Below are 17,077 nucleotides of genomic sequence, written 5' to 3'. Positions count from 1 at the left end.
ATTTCTGAACATTTTAAGTATGTTAAATGCAAGGAGGAATAAATAAATCAGCAACAGATAACCTCAGGGCAGGCATCACTTAAGGACTCATGCCCCTACAGCTGAATACTTTTATATCTACTTGCTTATTACTACTGACAAAGTATCAACTAAAGTAATTCAATGAATTTGGTGGCTAAAGCAGAAATCAGAGTCTTCTGAAATGAGCACAGGTGAGTGTACGAGGCTGATGTGGCATCTTGGTCGGTGAGAGTCATCTCAAGGTGACTTCAGAGCTCCACCCAGGTTTCTTATCCTTTTCTGCAAGATGGATGACGAAGAGAGGGCTCTCATCATCTCCACCCTGACGGTTTCCCAGGCGCACTCGCTGTATTCCTTCTGTTTCAGGTAGTCACGGATTCCCTGGAAGTACCTCATCACGGCCAGCACGGGGCCCATCCTTCCCTGGTCAGAGGCATCCTCTCCCTTCACCAGGCCCGGGCAAGCATCCAGGTCCTCCAGCTGTTGCATGAGTCCAGCGCGGAGCTGGTCCCGGATGGCCGTGTTCCAGGCAGCAGGGGAGTGCTCTGTCTGTAAGAGGTTGAAGCACTGCTTGAGCATCTCGTGGAGGACAGAGAGGGCCTGGTCCTTCTGGAACTGGCCGCGCTCCAGCATCTCCTGGGGAAGACCGAAGTCTTTTCTGTCCTGCAGACAGGAGCGAGGGGAGAGTCTGCTCATTTGCCGCAGGAGCCTGAGGTTCTGCCTGCCAACCGACACATGGTTCCAAGGCCGGTTACAGCCCAGAGATCCTCCAGGGCTGCAGCTGACCAGCACCAGGGCCATCAGTAGAGAGACCGCGAAAGCCATGGGGAAGATGAGGCTGCTGCTGGCCTGCCTGAGACGGCGTCTGGGTGAACCTTGAGGTAGGGTGTCTGATGACAATCTTTCTAGCAAGGCTTTTAAGTAGGGAAGACGGTACTCATTGTCCGAAAATTTCTCCCTCACTTCCTCATTGTGCTTTCATTTAGATATTACCTATTTGACCTAGAAAATGTAGTCAATCTACACTCTGAAGTTTTACAGTAGAAGTTTAATTTTCCCAATAAACTTTGGATTTGTCAATGAAAATGTGTATCAGTTAGATGAGATACTAAATAAAGGCTGAAGTTATGCAATAATACGAAGACTTATAGACATGTACATAGTTATTATGTACAGATTTAAGTATAATAATAAACATTCCTTCTGTTTGTATTTTGTCAGGAACATAAGTTTTCCTTGATCCTTAACTGCATTTTTCCCTCCTTATCTTACACGTAGGAATTCAGTCACTCAGGCCATATTGATATCTGTATTTTGTTTTCTGTCTCACCCAGGATAAGCTTGTAATTAGGAGTGAGTGAACGACTCAGATGTTTCTGTTCTTTTGAGGACATTCATTCAGGTTCCTGAGATTACATTTCACTGGGGCCACAGGGTCATGAGGAGGGGAGTATTTCCTGCCTAATCAGTAAACCAGGATGACACAGTCATCACGAGTTGCCAGCCCTCCAGGGTGCTCAGGAAGGGGACATACACCTGTGGGCGAACAGCTACCAAGTTGCAGCTACTCCCTACGGTGAGCCCAAGGCAACTCAGGATGTGATAAAATGCAAGATGCAAGAAAATGCAAGGAAAAATGCCCCAGGAGAGCTGAGATGCATGAAAGGAACGTGTTCAGTGAGCCCAGACACTTGCCTCTTCCCATACATGGGGAAAATGCTAAATTCCTTAACTTGAGATAGCTGGTTTTCTTTAATTCACAAAAACGCTTTGATGTTCAGACTACATCCCCGTTCTTGCAAATTCCTGTACAACCTGACGCTTCCCTTCACCTCCTTGGAGCAATTCTCTCAAGGTGAATTGAGAAACTGCCTCCCGAATTCCCTCCAAATAAAGTATAACGCTCATCTTTTAGGTTGTCACTATTTTTCTCTTTTTTGAATTAACTGATTTATTTTATTTGGAGGCTTATTACTTTACAATATTGCAGTGGTTTTTGCCATACATTGACGTGAATCACCCGTGGGTGTACATGTGTCCCCCATCCTGAACTCCCCTCCCACCTGCCTCCCTGTCCCATCCCTCAGCGCGGTCCCGGTGCACCAGCCCTGAGCGCCTGTCGCATTCATCCAACCTGGACTGGCCATCTACTTCACATACGGTAATATACATATTTCAATGCTAGTCTCTCAAATCATCCCACCCTCACCTTCTCCCACAGAGTCCAAAAGTCTGTTCTTTACCTCTGTGTCTCTTCTGCTGTCGCGCATATAGAGTCATTGTTACCTTCTTTCTAAACTCCATATATATGCATTAATATACTACATTAGTGTTTTTCTTTCTGACTTACTTCCCTCTGTATAATAGGCTCAAGATCAACAGTCAGGAACAATATACGAGACATCAGGGTTTCTTTCAACCAGCTTTTTATGGTCGATCTCTAGTCTTCCACGGGCTGTGCCGATACCCCCACCAGGAATCCTGCTTCTTTTCTGGTGCATGTAGGTCTGAAGATTCTCATTAACTGTCTTTCCAGTACCACCTCATTCACAAGGTGGTTATCACCTCTAGTAGCACATCTCCTCTGGAATGACGGTGTCCTCAGCCCAAAGTCTCTGGGCCTCCCCCATGAGGGCAGGCTAACCACATCCTGAGAACTTCAGAATTCTACTGTGGAGGGGCTTGTCTCCTTGTTTGCAAAGTCATTCATCTTCCAGCATCCCCACCCTCTCCCGTGCAGTGTTTGTGTGAAGGAGGGGAGTTCTCAGCGATGACTTCCTCTTCTTCCGATCCATGTCGCCAGCTATCAAGTGTCAGCAGCCCTGAGATGCTGAGATCTGAAGTGTGGAGACCTAAGTAAGTGGTGGCATTATCCAATTGCAATTGTTACACCTTTAGGAGACAATTTTTATTTTGCCACGACAGCTTTTGTTGCTCAATTCTTTTACGTAAAGTGTTCAAGATTTGTTCTGCTCAGAATTTCTGAGTTGGGTATAGGTGACTCAGTGATGGTGTTCTGTATTAGTAAAAGCTTATGTCACAGAAATCAGTCACCTTCAGGTGTTCGTTCAGTCTACATACTTCCGTTGGGCTGACTTGTCGATCCATCTCTGTGCTGTGCTCAGAATGCAGAGCAGTGAGGCCCAGGCTGTGTCAGGGAGAAATAGCCTCGGTTCTCTACTTACTCATGATGTTTTGTTTTAAATTTAAAGAACAGCAAAAGAAAAAAAAAAATTGAAGAACTTATTTTTTGCCTTTTGATTTACTGGCCAGTTTGTCTCTCCTACTGCGTTCCTTTCCGTTTCATCCTAGGGTTAATACAGAAGGAAGGGAAAGAATGGCAGAGGGGCATCACCATATTTTCTGTGATTTTCAAGACTAGAGATTTCTTTTGTTTCTCATTTCAGCTTTCCCGGAAGGCAAAACTTGATAGTTGTTTGTGGACAAAAATAAATCAAATATAATTTTGAATGTCATGAATGAGAATATAGACAACTGTCCTTTCTGCTGACAGTATGGCAAAGTGTAAGTTGAAGAAAGGTCAACCAAAAAACGGAAGGAATCATAATATTTGAAAGTTGTCAAACAGTCTCAAAGACAGCCACGTGCACGTGCTAAGTCGCTTCAGTCATGTCTGACTCTTTGTGACCCTGTGGACAGGCTCCCCTGTCCGTGGGATTCTCCAGGCAAGAATACCTGAGTGGGTTGCTATTTTCTCCTCCAGCGAATCATCCCGACCCAGGAATTAAACCGTGGTCTCTTATGTCTCCTGGATTGACACGCAAGTTCTTTACCACTGGTGTCACCTGGGAAGCCTCCACAAAGACAGCCAGGTGAGACCAAAAATTGAAGATGTAGTCTTGCCCCCAAAAGGGGCCCCAAAGTGTTGAAGGAAGAAAGAAAAGGAACAAAACTTAGTTAAGAAACAAATTGGACAGCCCTCTCATTTGTCAGTTGGAGAGAAGCAAACTAAAGACAAGCCTGTACACTGAGGCAGAAACTGGACAGATCTAGGCTAAACTGAAGCCCTTCCCCACTCTCTGAGCAAACACTCGTGCACACATGCACACACACCCACCCACACGCACGCACACACACATGGATACATCCTGGTTAATTCCTGAATTACGATTGGATTACCTCAATAGTTCTCGAGTCTACCCAAATAGGCACACCCCAGGCTATTGGTTGGCAACAGTTGTATTCTCTGAGCTCCCTCTATTTGTGGCTGTGTTCTGTCTTACTCCTGAGTCAAGGTGGAAGGGATGCAAGTGCGGTGATTCTTCAAAGGGAATAATAAATCTAAAGGAAGGCTTTAAACAGGGAAGACAGTACTCATTGTCAGAAATTTTCTCTCTCACATCCATTATGTGTTTTCATTTAGACATTTTCTATTTGACCCAGAAAATGTAATTAACCTATACTTTTAATTTGTATAATAAGTGTTTTGTTTTCCCACTAAACTTTTGATGTATCACTCCAAATGGGTATCAGATAAATGAGAAACAAATTAAAGGCTGAGGTTATGTAGGGATGTAGAGACTTATACACATGTACATACTTCTGTGCACATTTTAATATATATAAAGATTCCTTTTCTTTGTGTCAGGAACAAAATCTTTCCTTGATTCTGGACTGCATTTTTTCTCTCCTTATCTTATACATACGAGGTCACAGTCCCTCAGGCCCTACAGGTTTCTGTATTTTATTTTCTGTTTTAATCGGAGCAGAGGCTTGTAATTGTTAGTGCATGAGCTAATCGGTTGTTTCTGCTCTTTTGAGAACATTCATTCAGGTTCCTGAGGTTACATTTCACTGGGACCACAGGCCACGAGGAACAAACTGTTTTCTACCATATCCGTAAAGCAGGATGACACAGTCATCAGAGTTTCCAGCCCTCCAGGGTGCTCAGGAAGGAGGAATATACCTCTGGTCTGACAGCTGTCAGATTGCAGCCACTCCCTAATGTGAGCCCAAGGGAACTCGGGATGGGGAAAAATGCAAGGCGCACGGCCCCAGGATAGCCAAGATGCATGAAAAGAATGATTTCAGTGAGCCCCGACTCTTGCATCCTGCCATGCATAGCAAAGTGCTAAATTCCGTAACTTGAGATACCGGGTTTTCTCCGAGTCACCAAAATATTTTGAGGTTCGGACTACCTTCCCTCTCTTGCAAACTTCTGTGGAACCTGGCTCCTCCCCCCACGTCCTTGGAGCACTTCTCTCAGGGTGACTTGAAATACTGTCTCCTGAATTCCCACCAAATAAAACTTAACTCTCAGCTTTTAGGTTGTGACTTTTCTCTTCAAGTTGACAGTCAGGAATAATATCCGAGACATCGCTATTCTTTTCACCATTTTTTTTTTTTTACAGTAGATGTATAGTCCTCTACAAGCTGTGCCAGTACCCAACCAAACACAACATAACTCTCAACTTTTAGGTTCTGACTTTTTTCTTCATGTTGACAGTCAAGAATAATATACTAGACATCACCATTTCTTTCCACTGTTTTTTGTTTTTTTAACGGTAGATCTATAGTCCTCTATAGGCTGTGCCAATACCCCCACCAGGAATCCTGGTTCTTTGTGGTGCACTTAAGTGTGAAGATTCTAAACCAAGATAATTCATTGTATTTCCAACACTGCCTCACTCACAAGGTAGTTTTCACCTCTAATAGCACTTTTCGTCTGGAATGACAGTGTCCTCAGCCCAAACTCTCTGGGACTCACTCGTGAGGGCAGGCTTACCACTTTGAGACGTTGAGGATTTTACTGTGGAGGGGCTTGTCCCTTTGTTTGCAAAATCATTCATCTTCCAGAATCCCCACCCTCTCCCTGCAGTGTTTTTGTGGAGGACTGGAGTTCTCAGTGCTGACCTCCTCTTCTGCCCTGTGTCCCACGTTATCAAGGGTCAGCAGCCATAAGACGCTGAGAGCTACAGTGTGTTTTTGTCTACGAGTGTGTGTGTTAGTCGCTCAGTGGTGTCCGATTCTTTGCGACCCCGTTGACTGTAGCCCGCCAGACTCCTGTGTCCATTGGATTTTCCAGGCAAGAATACTCCATAGGTGGAGGCATTATGCAAGTGCAATTGTTTCACCTTTACTAGACAATGCTTAGTTTGCCACTACAGCTTTTATCATTCAAACTTTTTACTTAAACTGTTGAACATATGTTTTGCTCAGAATGTCTGAGTTGGCTATAGGGAATTCAGTGATGGTGTTATATATCATTATAAGCTTATATCACAGAAATCGGTGACCTTTAGTTGTTCATTCAGTGCATACTTGGGTTGGGCCGCAATGTCTATCCATGTATATTTCGTGCTGAGACTGCGGAGCCATGAGGCCGGGCTGTGTCAGGGAGAAATAGCCTCGTTTCTTTACCTACTCATGATGTTTCGTTTTAAATTTAAATCACAACAAAAGACTTAGGAACTTATATTCTCTATAGTGATTTGCTGGTTGAAGTTTGTCTCTCTCCTCCTGGGTTTCGTGCCATCTCATCCTAGGGTTAAGACAAAGGGAAATAAAAGAATGCCAGAGGGGCTTCACCTCATTTTCTGTGATTGTCAAGACTTGAGATATTTTGTTTCTCATTGCAACTTTCCTAGAAAGCAAAACCGTAGTTGTTTGTGGGCAAACATAAAACATATGTATATCTGAACGTCATGAAAGTGAAGAAGATAAGTGACATTTCTGCTGACAAAATGGCAAAGTGTAAGTTAAATCTCAAAAAAGCTCAGCCAAACAGTGGAAGAATCATAATATCTGAAGAATGTTAAACAGTCACAAAGACAGGCATGTGTGCGTGCTAAGTCGCTTCAGTCACGCCTGACTCTTGGGACCCAGTGGACAGGCACCCTTGTCCATGGGATTCTCCAGGCAATAACAGTGGAGTGGGTTGCCATTTCCTCCTCCAGGCCATCTTCCCGACCCAGGGAGTAAACCCAGATCTCTTATGTCTCCTGCAGTGGCAGGTGTGTTGTTTAGCACCGGTGCCCCCTGGGACGCCCCCACAAAGAGAGCCAGATGAGTCCAAAAATTATCCACGTGGTCTTGCCCCCAAAAGTGTCCCCAGAGTGTTAAGGCAGAAAGAAAAAAACCCCAAACTTACTTAACACACAGGAGAAGGAAATGACAACCCACTCCAGTTTTCTTGCCTGGAGAATGCCAGGGACCGGGAGCCTGGCGGGTACACTCCAGTGCAGATCAGTCACTCAGACATGTCTGACTCTTGCGACCCCATGGACCGCAGCATGCCAGGCCTCCCGGTCCATCACCAACTCCTGGGGTTTACTCAAACTCATGTCCATTGAGTCGGTGATGCCATCCAGCCACCTCATCCTCAGTCGTCCCCTTCTCCTCCCGCCTTCAATCTTTCCCAGCCTCAGGATGTTTTCCAAGGAGTCAGTTCTTCCCATCAGGTAGCCAAAGTATTGGAGTTTCAGCTTCAGCATCAGTCCTTCCAATGAATATTGAGGACTGACTTCTTTTAGGATGGACCGGTTGGATCTCCTTGCAGTCCAAGGGACTCTCAAGAGTCTTCTCCAACACCACAGTTCAAAAGCATCAATTCTTCGGCGCTCAGCTTTCTCCATGGTCCGACTCTCACGATCATATGTGACCACTGGAAAAAACATAGACTTGATTGGATGGACCTTTGTTGGCATAGTGATGTCTCTGGTTTTTAATATGCTGTCGAGGTTGGTGGCTAAGTGACAAATGTGGTCCACTGGAGAAGGGAATGGCAAAGCACTTCAGTATTCTTGCCTTGAGAACCCCATGAACAGTATGAAAAGGGTACAGACCCCGGAGTCGCAAACGAGTACTACTCAACGGAGCAACTGACGTGTATTTAACCTCCAAGTTAGAGATCCCTGAGAATGTCAGTTCCTAGGCAGATTGATAAGAAGTCTGGGGTCCCCAAGGACGTGAGAGGGGTCTGGGGCTCTCCAGGAGGACATAGGGTTCTGGAGTTCTCAAGGAGGAGAAATAAACAAACTTGTTTTTCTACATTGCTTTGTCTTAGTCAATAGAGCAATGTATCTGGCTCGAGGACATGTTTGTCCTTACCAAGAACCTGCTGACTTATCCTAAGATTATATTAGGGGAGTGGGTCTGGTAAGATCTTTCTATTGTTAGTTCTAATCCCGTTATCTTAAAATGTATATTGTGGGAGTGGGTCTAGTATGATCTGTGAACCTTGAGACATTCTTTTGATTTATTGTAATAACCAATTAAAAAGAATATAGCTTCCTTGCTAAGGCTAGCGAGTGGGGCACTTTTGTCCTCCTTCTGATGCCTATGCCAGAAGCTTCCTCTGTCGCTTTTTATACTTGAATAAAACCCTGCTATACAAAAGCTCTTGGGTGATCAAGGCTGGTCCCCCGGCCCCAAGCTCAATCTTCTTCGGAGATCAGGAATCCGACATCCTCTGCTGCAAGCTATCAGCCCGCTCATCCATTAACTGGAGAGAAGCAATCTAAAGATGATGTCTGTAACCTGAAGCAGAGATTTGAGAGATCTAGTCTATATTGAACCCTTCTCTGCTACTTGATCAGTAAACCCATACACGCACTCTCTCTCTCTCTCTCTCTCTCTCTCTCTTCCTGGTTAACCTCCTCGATGACGGTATTCCATTACCTTAATCGTTCTCAATTCTACCCAAGTAGGTACACCCCAGGTTATTGGTTGGCAACAATTGGATGCCCTGAAATCCCCTTATTTGCGTCTGTGTTCTCTCTTACAGGCTTCCCTGATGGTTCGGACGGTAAAAACATCTGCCTACCATGCAGGAGACCCCGGTTCGATACCTGGGTTGGGAAGATCCCCTGGAGAAGGAAATGGCAACCCACTCCAGTACTCTTGCCTGGAAAATCCCATGGACAGAGGATCCTGCTAGGCTACGGTCCATGGGGTCGCAGGAGTTGGACACGACTGAGTGACTTCACTCTCTCTCTTACTGCTGAGTCCAAGTGGAAGGGATGCAAGTGCAGTTATTATTCAAAGGGACATGGAGAATTTCTCCCTGAAGTCTGGTTCAGAACGGACAACGTATGCTTTAGGAAAGAGTTAATGCACCTTCAAACAGGAGCTATTTCCTCCGATTTCCCTTGTATTTCCCTACCCAGAATGCCATGGTCAAGGCACCAAGGATGTTAAAGTATGTAAAGCAAATGATGAATCTGTAACCTTGGCCAGTTGAGCAGCCTGAAAGTGAGAAACATATCCTGACCTTTCTTTCCACACAACTTCCTTAGCCCAAGACATGTCCTGCCTGAAGCTGGGAGTATTTTCCCTCTCTAAAATACAAAAGCTAAGGAAGCAGGCTTTTTCAAGTTATTGGTGTCCGTTCTTTCCAGGAAAGATCCTCCTTGAGGTCTGAAGAAAATGCTAAAGGAAGAAGACAGACCTCTGCTTAGAAGAGCAAGAAGCCTGCTCTCCAGACGTGGTCAATGTCCTAGTCCATCTTGGCCAGTAAGTGGCACGCTTCCTCCGTAATTATTTTAGTAGCCTCTAGAGGAAAATGGATCTTGCTTCCTAGTCCATTTTGGCCATGGCTGTTGTCACAATATTGTAAGAAGGACATTCTCTCATTCCCAAAAATAGTCATCACAAGCAAATAACGTCTTACATAAAAGTTTCTGAAGAACCTAGAACTTTGACTCAGACTTTTAATTGGTGGCTTTGCACTCTTAGGGCTTCCCTTGTGGCTCAGAGAGTATAAAGAATCTGGCTGCAATGATGGGAGACCCAGGTTTGCTCCCTGCGTGGGGAAGATCTCCTGGAGAAGGAAATGGCCATCCACTCCAGTATTCTGCCTGGAGAATCCGATGGACAGAGGAGCCTGGTGGACTATGTTTCATGGGGTGGCAAAGAGTCGGCACGACTGAGTGACTACGCTTTGCAATCTTAAGGGGAAATGGGTAGCCAGAATCCCAAAGAAACAGGAAAGAGCTGTATGAATGGCTGGTGCAGGGGAAGGAGGAGTGAATCTTGAGAGCATACTGGGAATTGCTACAATGTGAGGAAGTATAGGCAGAATTTGTTTTATCCCATTTCACAGATAATTGCATTTTTTACAAATTGAAGGTTGGTGACAAGCCCACGTCAAGCAAGTCTATCAATGCCATTTTCCAATAGCCTTGGCACATTCCATGTCTCTGTGTCATACTGCAGTAATTCTCAGGATATTTCAAACTTTCACTGGCAAAACAATCTGAAGGTCCAGATGATCACTGGTGATTTTTAGCAATAGTGGAATGTTCTAATTAAGGTATATTACCGTCAGGCCACTCAGGATAGCTCTTCTCTTACTCTCGGTAGATCCCCTGCCCCACCGGTACAGCCTAGGCCTATGACTTGCTTTTCTCTGTACTTGTCTGAGGCCCCAGAGTTGATCTTTTGTATCAAAGGGGTGGTGAGGGGCGTGTCCCTCAACTGCTTTCCATGAAAATTAAAGAGCCCGCCTGATCTCACTCCCACTATGATTAGCCATCTCCTCCCTCACCCCCCACCCCCTCCTTCCCCATTCCCCACTTCCCTACCCTCTACTCCCCACCCCGCCATTGCTCTCAGAATGAAGCCTGTCACCATGTGTGAATACTTCCCACCACCCGTGCACCACCCATGGTGGGGTGTTGCTCCAGGACCTTGCTTCACACGTGTGAGTGCCTCCCATCCCTTAAGCCATCCATGCCTCTGTTCTTGACGGCAGATTCTTCCTTTGGTCTCGAAGCTGGGCAAACAAAGGTCTTGTAAGCCTGCAGGGCACAACCCAACAATTGGTGGCAGCCAGGAGATGACAGAAACTCCTGTGAGTGTCAAGATACAGGATGAGGAATGGAAAGTTATTGGGGGCATCCACTAGAATGTGGGTCCCAAGAGTCTCTGGGTGATCCTTGAGGTGGCTGTCCGCTAACCCAGGGGGCCCCAAAGTTGCTGTCTGTAATCCCAAAGTTGTAGGGTATTCCTGAGGTGGCCGTCTGCTACCATATGGTGCCCCAGAATTGCAGGGGGAATCCCAGAAGCAACAGGGAAATCCCTGGGTGGCTGTCCACTAGTACATGGGGCCTTTGGGTGGCTGTCCCTGATGAATGGGCGCTGCCCAGAGAGCTGGAGAACAATGGCCTCAGCTAGCTCTGCTATTGTATCAAAGTGAGCCTTTTGTAATGTTTTAAGCCAGCTTTCTGGAAGGAATTGGTATTTCTCTTGTGCCTTTGCCATATAAATGATCTACCTGGGCTCTCTGATACTAGTGGTCTGTGATCTCTAAGAGTAAGGAGGAAAAGGAGCTTAGGTAAACTCAGTAGAAATAATTATGTTTGGGTAATGTCTATCTAAAATAGTCTCCCCAGATTTTGGTGACTTGAAACTGAGTTAAGAGAATTCGTTGACTTTCTGTGCCCTATGCTTAGTTGTATCACACTCTTGGAGACCCCACGGGCTACAGCCCTCCAGCTTCCTCTGTCCATGGGGATTCCCCAGACAAGAATACTGGAGTAGGTTGCCGGGCCCTCCTCCTGGGATCTTCGCAACCCAGGTCTCCTGCATTGTAGGCAGATTCTTTAGCGACCGAACCACCAGGGAAGCCCAAGAATACTGGAGTGGGGAGTTGGTCTCTCCCTTCTCCAGGGGATCTTCCTGACCCAGGAATCGAATTGGAGTCTCCTGCTCCGCAGGCGTGTTCTTTATCAGCTGAGCTACCGGGGAAGCCCCGCAGGCAGCTTAGGAAGGATGTATAATATTATTTATCTTTCCAGCATCATTTGTACCTAAAGCTTCCCGTGTGAGGACATTCTTTTCCTTTACCTCTCCTTGCAGTCTTTAGTATAACCGAAATAAAACAATACTGTTTACATAAACAGTATTCTCTGTAATACTGAGTGCTTCAATGCCGTAGGAACTGCATTTGGTTTATTCACATGTATTCCTTGGTGACAATTACACAGTCTGTCACTCGGGTACTCAATTTATATGTATAATATGAATGGAATGAATGAGTAAATAAATGTAACCACCCACTCTTTAATAAAGTTTTAAAATGGGGTTTGGATTTCACTTTTTGAGTGAAGAAACTCATTTTCTTTGATTTAATAAATATAACAAAGCACAAATGTAATCACATGAAATGGTAAAGATGCTTTAGAAATTTTAATATGATGTACAGATGAAATGTAATTTTATAAATTTCTGAACATTTTAAGTATGTTAAATGCAAGGAGGAATAAATAAATCAGCAACAGATAACCTCAGGGCAGGCATCACTTAAGGACTCATGCCCCTACAGCTGAATACTTTTATATCTACTTGCTTATTACTACTGACAAAGTATCAACTAAAGTAATTCAATGAATTTGGTGGCTAAAGCAGAAATCAGAGTCTTCTGAAATGAGCACAGGTGAGTGTACGAGGCTGATGTGGCATCTTGGTCGGTGAGAGTCATCTCAAGGTGACTTCAGAGCTCCACCCAGGTTTCTTATCCTTTTCTGCAAGATGGATGACGAAGAGAGGGCTCTCATCATCTCCACCCTGACGGTTTCCCAGGCGCACTCGCTGTATTCCTTCTGTTTCAGGTAGTCACGGATTCCCTGGAAGTACCTCATCACGGCCAGCACGGGGCCCATCCTTCCCTGGTCAGAGGCATCCTCTCCCTTCACCAGGCCCGGGCAAGCATCCAGGTCCTCCAGCTGTTGCATGAGTCCAGCGCGGAGCTGGTCCCGGATGGCCGTGTTCCAGGCAGCAGGGGAGTGCTCTGTCTGTAAGAGGTTGAAGCACTGCTTGAGCATCTCGTGGAGGACAGAGAGGGCCTGGTCCTTCTGGAACTGGCCGCGCTCCAGCATCTCCTGGGGAAGACCGAAGTCTTTTCTGTCCTGCAGACAGGAGCGAGGGGAGAGTCTGCTCATTTGCCGCAGGAGCCTGAGGTTCTGCCTGCCAACCGACACATGGTTCCAAGGCCGGTTACAGCCCAGAGATCCTCCAGGGCTGCAGCTGACCAGCACCAGGGCCATCAGTAGAGAGACCGCGAAAGCCATGGGGAAGATGAGGCTGCTGCTGGCCTGCCTGAGACGGCGTCTGGGTGAACCTTGAGGTAGGGTGTCTGATGACAATCTTTCTAGCAAGGCTTTTAAGTAGGGAAGACGGTACTCATTGTCCGAAAATTTCTCCCTCACTTCCTCATTGTGCTTTCATTTAGATATTACCTATTTGACCTAGAAAATGTAGTCAATCTACACTCTGAAGTTTTACAGTAGAAGTTTAATTTTCCCAATAAACTTTGGATTTGTCAATGAAAATGTGTATCAGTTAGATGAGATACTAAATAAAGGCTGAAGTTATGCAATAATACGAAGACTTATAGACATGTACATAGTTATTATGTACAGATTTAAGTATAATAATAAACATTCCTTCTGTTTGTATTTTGTCAGGAACATAAGTTTTCCTTGATCCTTAACTGCATTTTTCCCTCCTTATCTTACACGTAGGAATTCAGTCACTCAGGCCATATTGATATCTGTATTTTGTTTTCTGTCTCACCCAGGATAAGCTTGTAATTAGGAGTGAGTGAACGACTCAGATGTTTCTGTTCTTTTGAGGACATTCATTCAGGTTCCTGAGATTACATTTCACTGGGGCCACAGGGTCATGAGGAGGGGAGTATTTCCTGCCTAATCAGTAAACCAGGATGACACAGTCATCACGAGTTGCCAGCCCTCCAGGGTGCTCAGGAAGGGGACATACACCTGTGGGCGAACAGCTACCAAGTTGCAGCTACTCCCTACGGTGAGCCCAAGGCAACTCAGGATGTGATAAAATGCAAGATGCAAGAAAATGCAAGGAAAAATGCCCCAGGAGAGCTGAGATGCATGAAAGGAACGTGTTCAGTGAGCCCAGACACTTGCCTCTTCCCATACATGGGGAAAATGCTAAATTCCTTAACTTGAGATAGCTGGTTTTCTTTAATTCACAAAAACGCTTTGATGTTCAGACTACATCCCCGTTCTTGCAAATTCCTGTACAACCTGACGCTTCCCTTCACCTCCTTGGAGCAATTCTCTCAAGGTGAATTGAGAAACTGCCTCCCGAATTCCCTCCAAATAAAGTATAACGCTCATCTTTTAGGTTGTCACTATTTTTCTCTTTTTTGAATTAACTGATTTATTTTATTTGGAGGCTTATTACTTTACAATATTGCAGTGGTTTTTGCCATACATTGACGTGAATCACCCGTGGGTGTACATGTGTCCCCCATCCTGAACTCCCCTCCCACCTGCCTCCCTGTCCCATCCCTCAGCGCGGTCCCGGTGCACCAGCCCTGAGCGCCTGTCGCATTCATCCAACCTGGACTGGCCATCTACTTCACATACGGTAATATACATATTTCAATGCTAGTCTCTCAAATCATCCCACCCTCACCTTCTCCCACAGAGTCCAAAAGTCTGTTCTTTACCTCTGTGTCTCTTCTGCTGTCGCGCATATAGAGTCATTGTTACCTTCTTTCTAAACTCCATATATATGCATTAATATACTACATTAGTGTTTTTCTTTCTGACTTACTTCCCTCTGTATAATAGGCTCAAGATCAACCGTCAGGAACAATATACGAGACATCAGGGTTTCTTTCAACCAGCTTTTTATGGTCGATCTCTAGTCTTCCACGGGCTGTGCCGATACCCCCACCAGGAATCCTGCTTCTTTTCTGGTGCATGTAGGTCTGAAGATTCTCATTAACTGTCTTTCCAGTACCACCTCATTCACAAGGTGGTTATCACCTCTAGTAGCACATCTCCTCTGGAATGACGGTGTCCTCAGCCCAAAGTCTCTGGGCCTCCCCCATGAGGGCAGGCTAACCACATCCTGAGAACTTCAGAATTCTACTGTGGAGGGGCTTGTCTCCTTGTTTGCAAAGTCATTCATCTTCCAGCATCCCCACCCTCTCCCGTGCAGTGTTTGTGTGAAGGAGGGGAGTTCTCAGCGATGACTTCCTCTTCTTCCGATCCATGTCGCCAGCTATCAAGTGTCAGCAGCCCTGAGATGCTGAGATCTGAAGTGTGGAGACCTAAGTAAGTGGTGGCATTATCCAATTGCAATTGTTACACCTTTAGGAGACAATTTTTATTTTGCCACGACAGCTTTTGTTGCTCAATTCTTTTACGTAAAGTGTTCAAGATTTGTTCTGCTCAGAATTTCTGAGTTGGGTATAGGTGACTCAGTGATGGTGTTCTGTATTAGTAAAAGCTTATGTCACAGAAATCAGTCACCTTCAGGTGTTCGTTCAGTCTACATACTTCCGTTGGGCTGACTTGTCGATCCATCTCTGTGCTGTGCTCAGAATGCAGAGCAGTGAGGCCCAGGCTGTGTCAGGGAGAAATAGCCTCGGTTCTCTACTTACTCATGATGTTTTGTTTTAAATTTAAAGAACAGCAAAAGAAAAAAAAAAATTGAAGAACTTATTTTTTGCCTTTTGATTTACTGGCCAGTTTGTCTCTCCTACTGCGTTCCTTTCCGTTTCATCCTAGGGTTAATACAGAAGGAAGGGAAAGAATGGCAGAGGGGCATCACCATATTTTCTGTGATTTTCAAGACTAGAGATTTCTTTTGTTTCTCATTTCAGCTTTCCCGGAAGGCAAAACTTGATAGTTGTTTGTGGACAAAAATAAATCAAATATAATTTTGAATGTCATGAATGAGAATATAGACAACTGTCCTTTCTGCTGACAGTATGGCAAAGTGTAAGTTGAAGAAAGGTCAACCAAAAAACGGAAGGAATCATAATATTTGAAAGTTGTCAAACAGTCTCAAAGACAGCCACGTGCACGTGCTAAGTCGCTTCAGTCATGTCTGACTCTTTGTGACCCTGTGGACAGGCTCCCCTGTCCGTGGGATTCTCCAGGCAAGAATACCTGAGTGGGTTGCTATTTTCTCCTCCAGCGAATCATCCCGACCCAGGAATTAAACCGTGGTCTCTTATGTCTCCTGGATTGACACGCAAGTTCTTTACCACTGGTGTCACCTGGGAAGCCTCCACAAAGACAGCCAGGTGAGACCAAAAATTGAAGATGTAGTCTTGCCCCCAAAAGGGGCCCCAAAGTGTTGAAGGAAGAAAGAAAAGGAACAAAACTTAGTTAAGAAACAAATTGGACAGCCCTCTCATTTGTCAGTTGGAGAGAAGCAAACTAAAGACAAGCCTGTACACTGAGGCAGAAACTGGACAGATCTAGGCTAAACTGAAGCCCTTCCCCACTCTCTGAGCAAACACTCGTGCACACATGCACACACACCCACCCACACGCACGCACACACACATGGATACATCCTGGTTAATTCCTGAATTACGATTGGATTACCTCAATAGTTCTCGAGTCTACCCAAATAGGCACACCCCAGGCTATTGGTTGGCAACAGTTGTATTCTCTGAGCTCCCTCTATTTGTGGCTGTGTTCTGTCTTACTCCTGAGTCAAGGTGGAAGGGATGCAAGTGCGGTGATTCTTCAAAGGGAATAATAAATCTAAAGGAAGGCTTTAAACAGGGAAGACAGTACTCATTGTCAGAAATTTTCTCTCTCACATCCATTATGTGTTTTCATTTAGACATTTTCTATTTGACCCAGAAAATGTAATTAACCTATACTTTTAATTTGTATAATAAGTGTTTTGTTTTCCCACTAAACTTTTGATGTATCACTCCAAATGGGTATCAGATAAATGAGAAACAAATTAAAGGCTGAGGTTATGTAGGGATGTAGAGACTTATACACATGTACATACTTCTGTGCACATTTTAATATATATAAAGATTCCTTTTCTTTGTGTCAGGAACAAAATCTTTCCTTGATTCTGGACTGCATTTTTTCTCTCCTTATCTTATACATACGAGGTCACAGTCCCTCAGGCCCTACAGGACTCTGTATTTTATTTTCTGTTTTAATCGGAGCAGAGGCTTGTAATTGTTAGTGCATGAGCTAATCGGTTGTTTCTGCTCTTTTGAGAACATTCATTCAGGTTCCTGAGGTTACATTTCACTGGGACCACAGGCCACGAGGAACAAACTGTTTTC

General features: G+C 45.0%; 2 protein-coding genes across 2 annotated transcripts; both read right to left on the bottom strand.

Moving 5' to 3' along the window:
* Positions 1 to 258: 258 nt before the first annotated feature.
* LOC145516227 (interferon tau-like) lies at positions 259 to 846 on the bottom strand. The gene has a single exon (XM_081517348.1). It carries the CDS (start codon positions 844 to 846, stop codon positions 259 to 261), a length of 588 nt encoding a protein of 195 aa, XP_081373474.1.
* An 11,618-nt stretch (positions 847 to 12,464) lies between these two features.
* LOC145516219 (interferon tau-like) lies at positions 12,465 to 13,052 on the bottom strand. The gene has a single exon (XM_081517336.1). It carries the CDS (start codon positions 13,050 to 13,052, stop codon positions 12,465 to 12,467), a length of 588 nt encoding a protein of 195 aa, XP_081373462.1.
* Positions 13,053 to 17,077: the final 4,025 nt, after the last annotated feature.

Source organism: Giraffa tippelskirchi, chromosome 1, assembly GCF_054371585.1.
Source record: "Giraffa tippelskirchi isolate mGirTip1 chromosome 1, T2T-mGirTip1v1.2.pri, whole genome shotgun sequence".
NCBI lineage: Eukaryota > Metazoa > Chordata > Mammalia > Artiodactyla > Giraffidae > Giraffa > Giraffa tippelskirchi.
Note: the sequence above shows the minus strand (reverse complement) of the source record. Positions and strands in the feature narration are given on the sequence as shown.

Coding starts and splice junctions, on each gene's coding strand:
- LOC145516219 (XM_081517336.1), bottom strand. CDS start 13,052: ATGGCTTTCGCGGTCTCTCTACTGATGGCCCTGGTGCTGGTCAGCTGC.
- LOC145516227 (XM_081517348.1), bottom strand. CDS start 846: ATGGCTTTCGCGGTCTCTCTACTGATGGCCCTGGTGCTGGTCAGCTGC.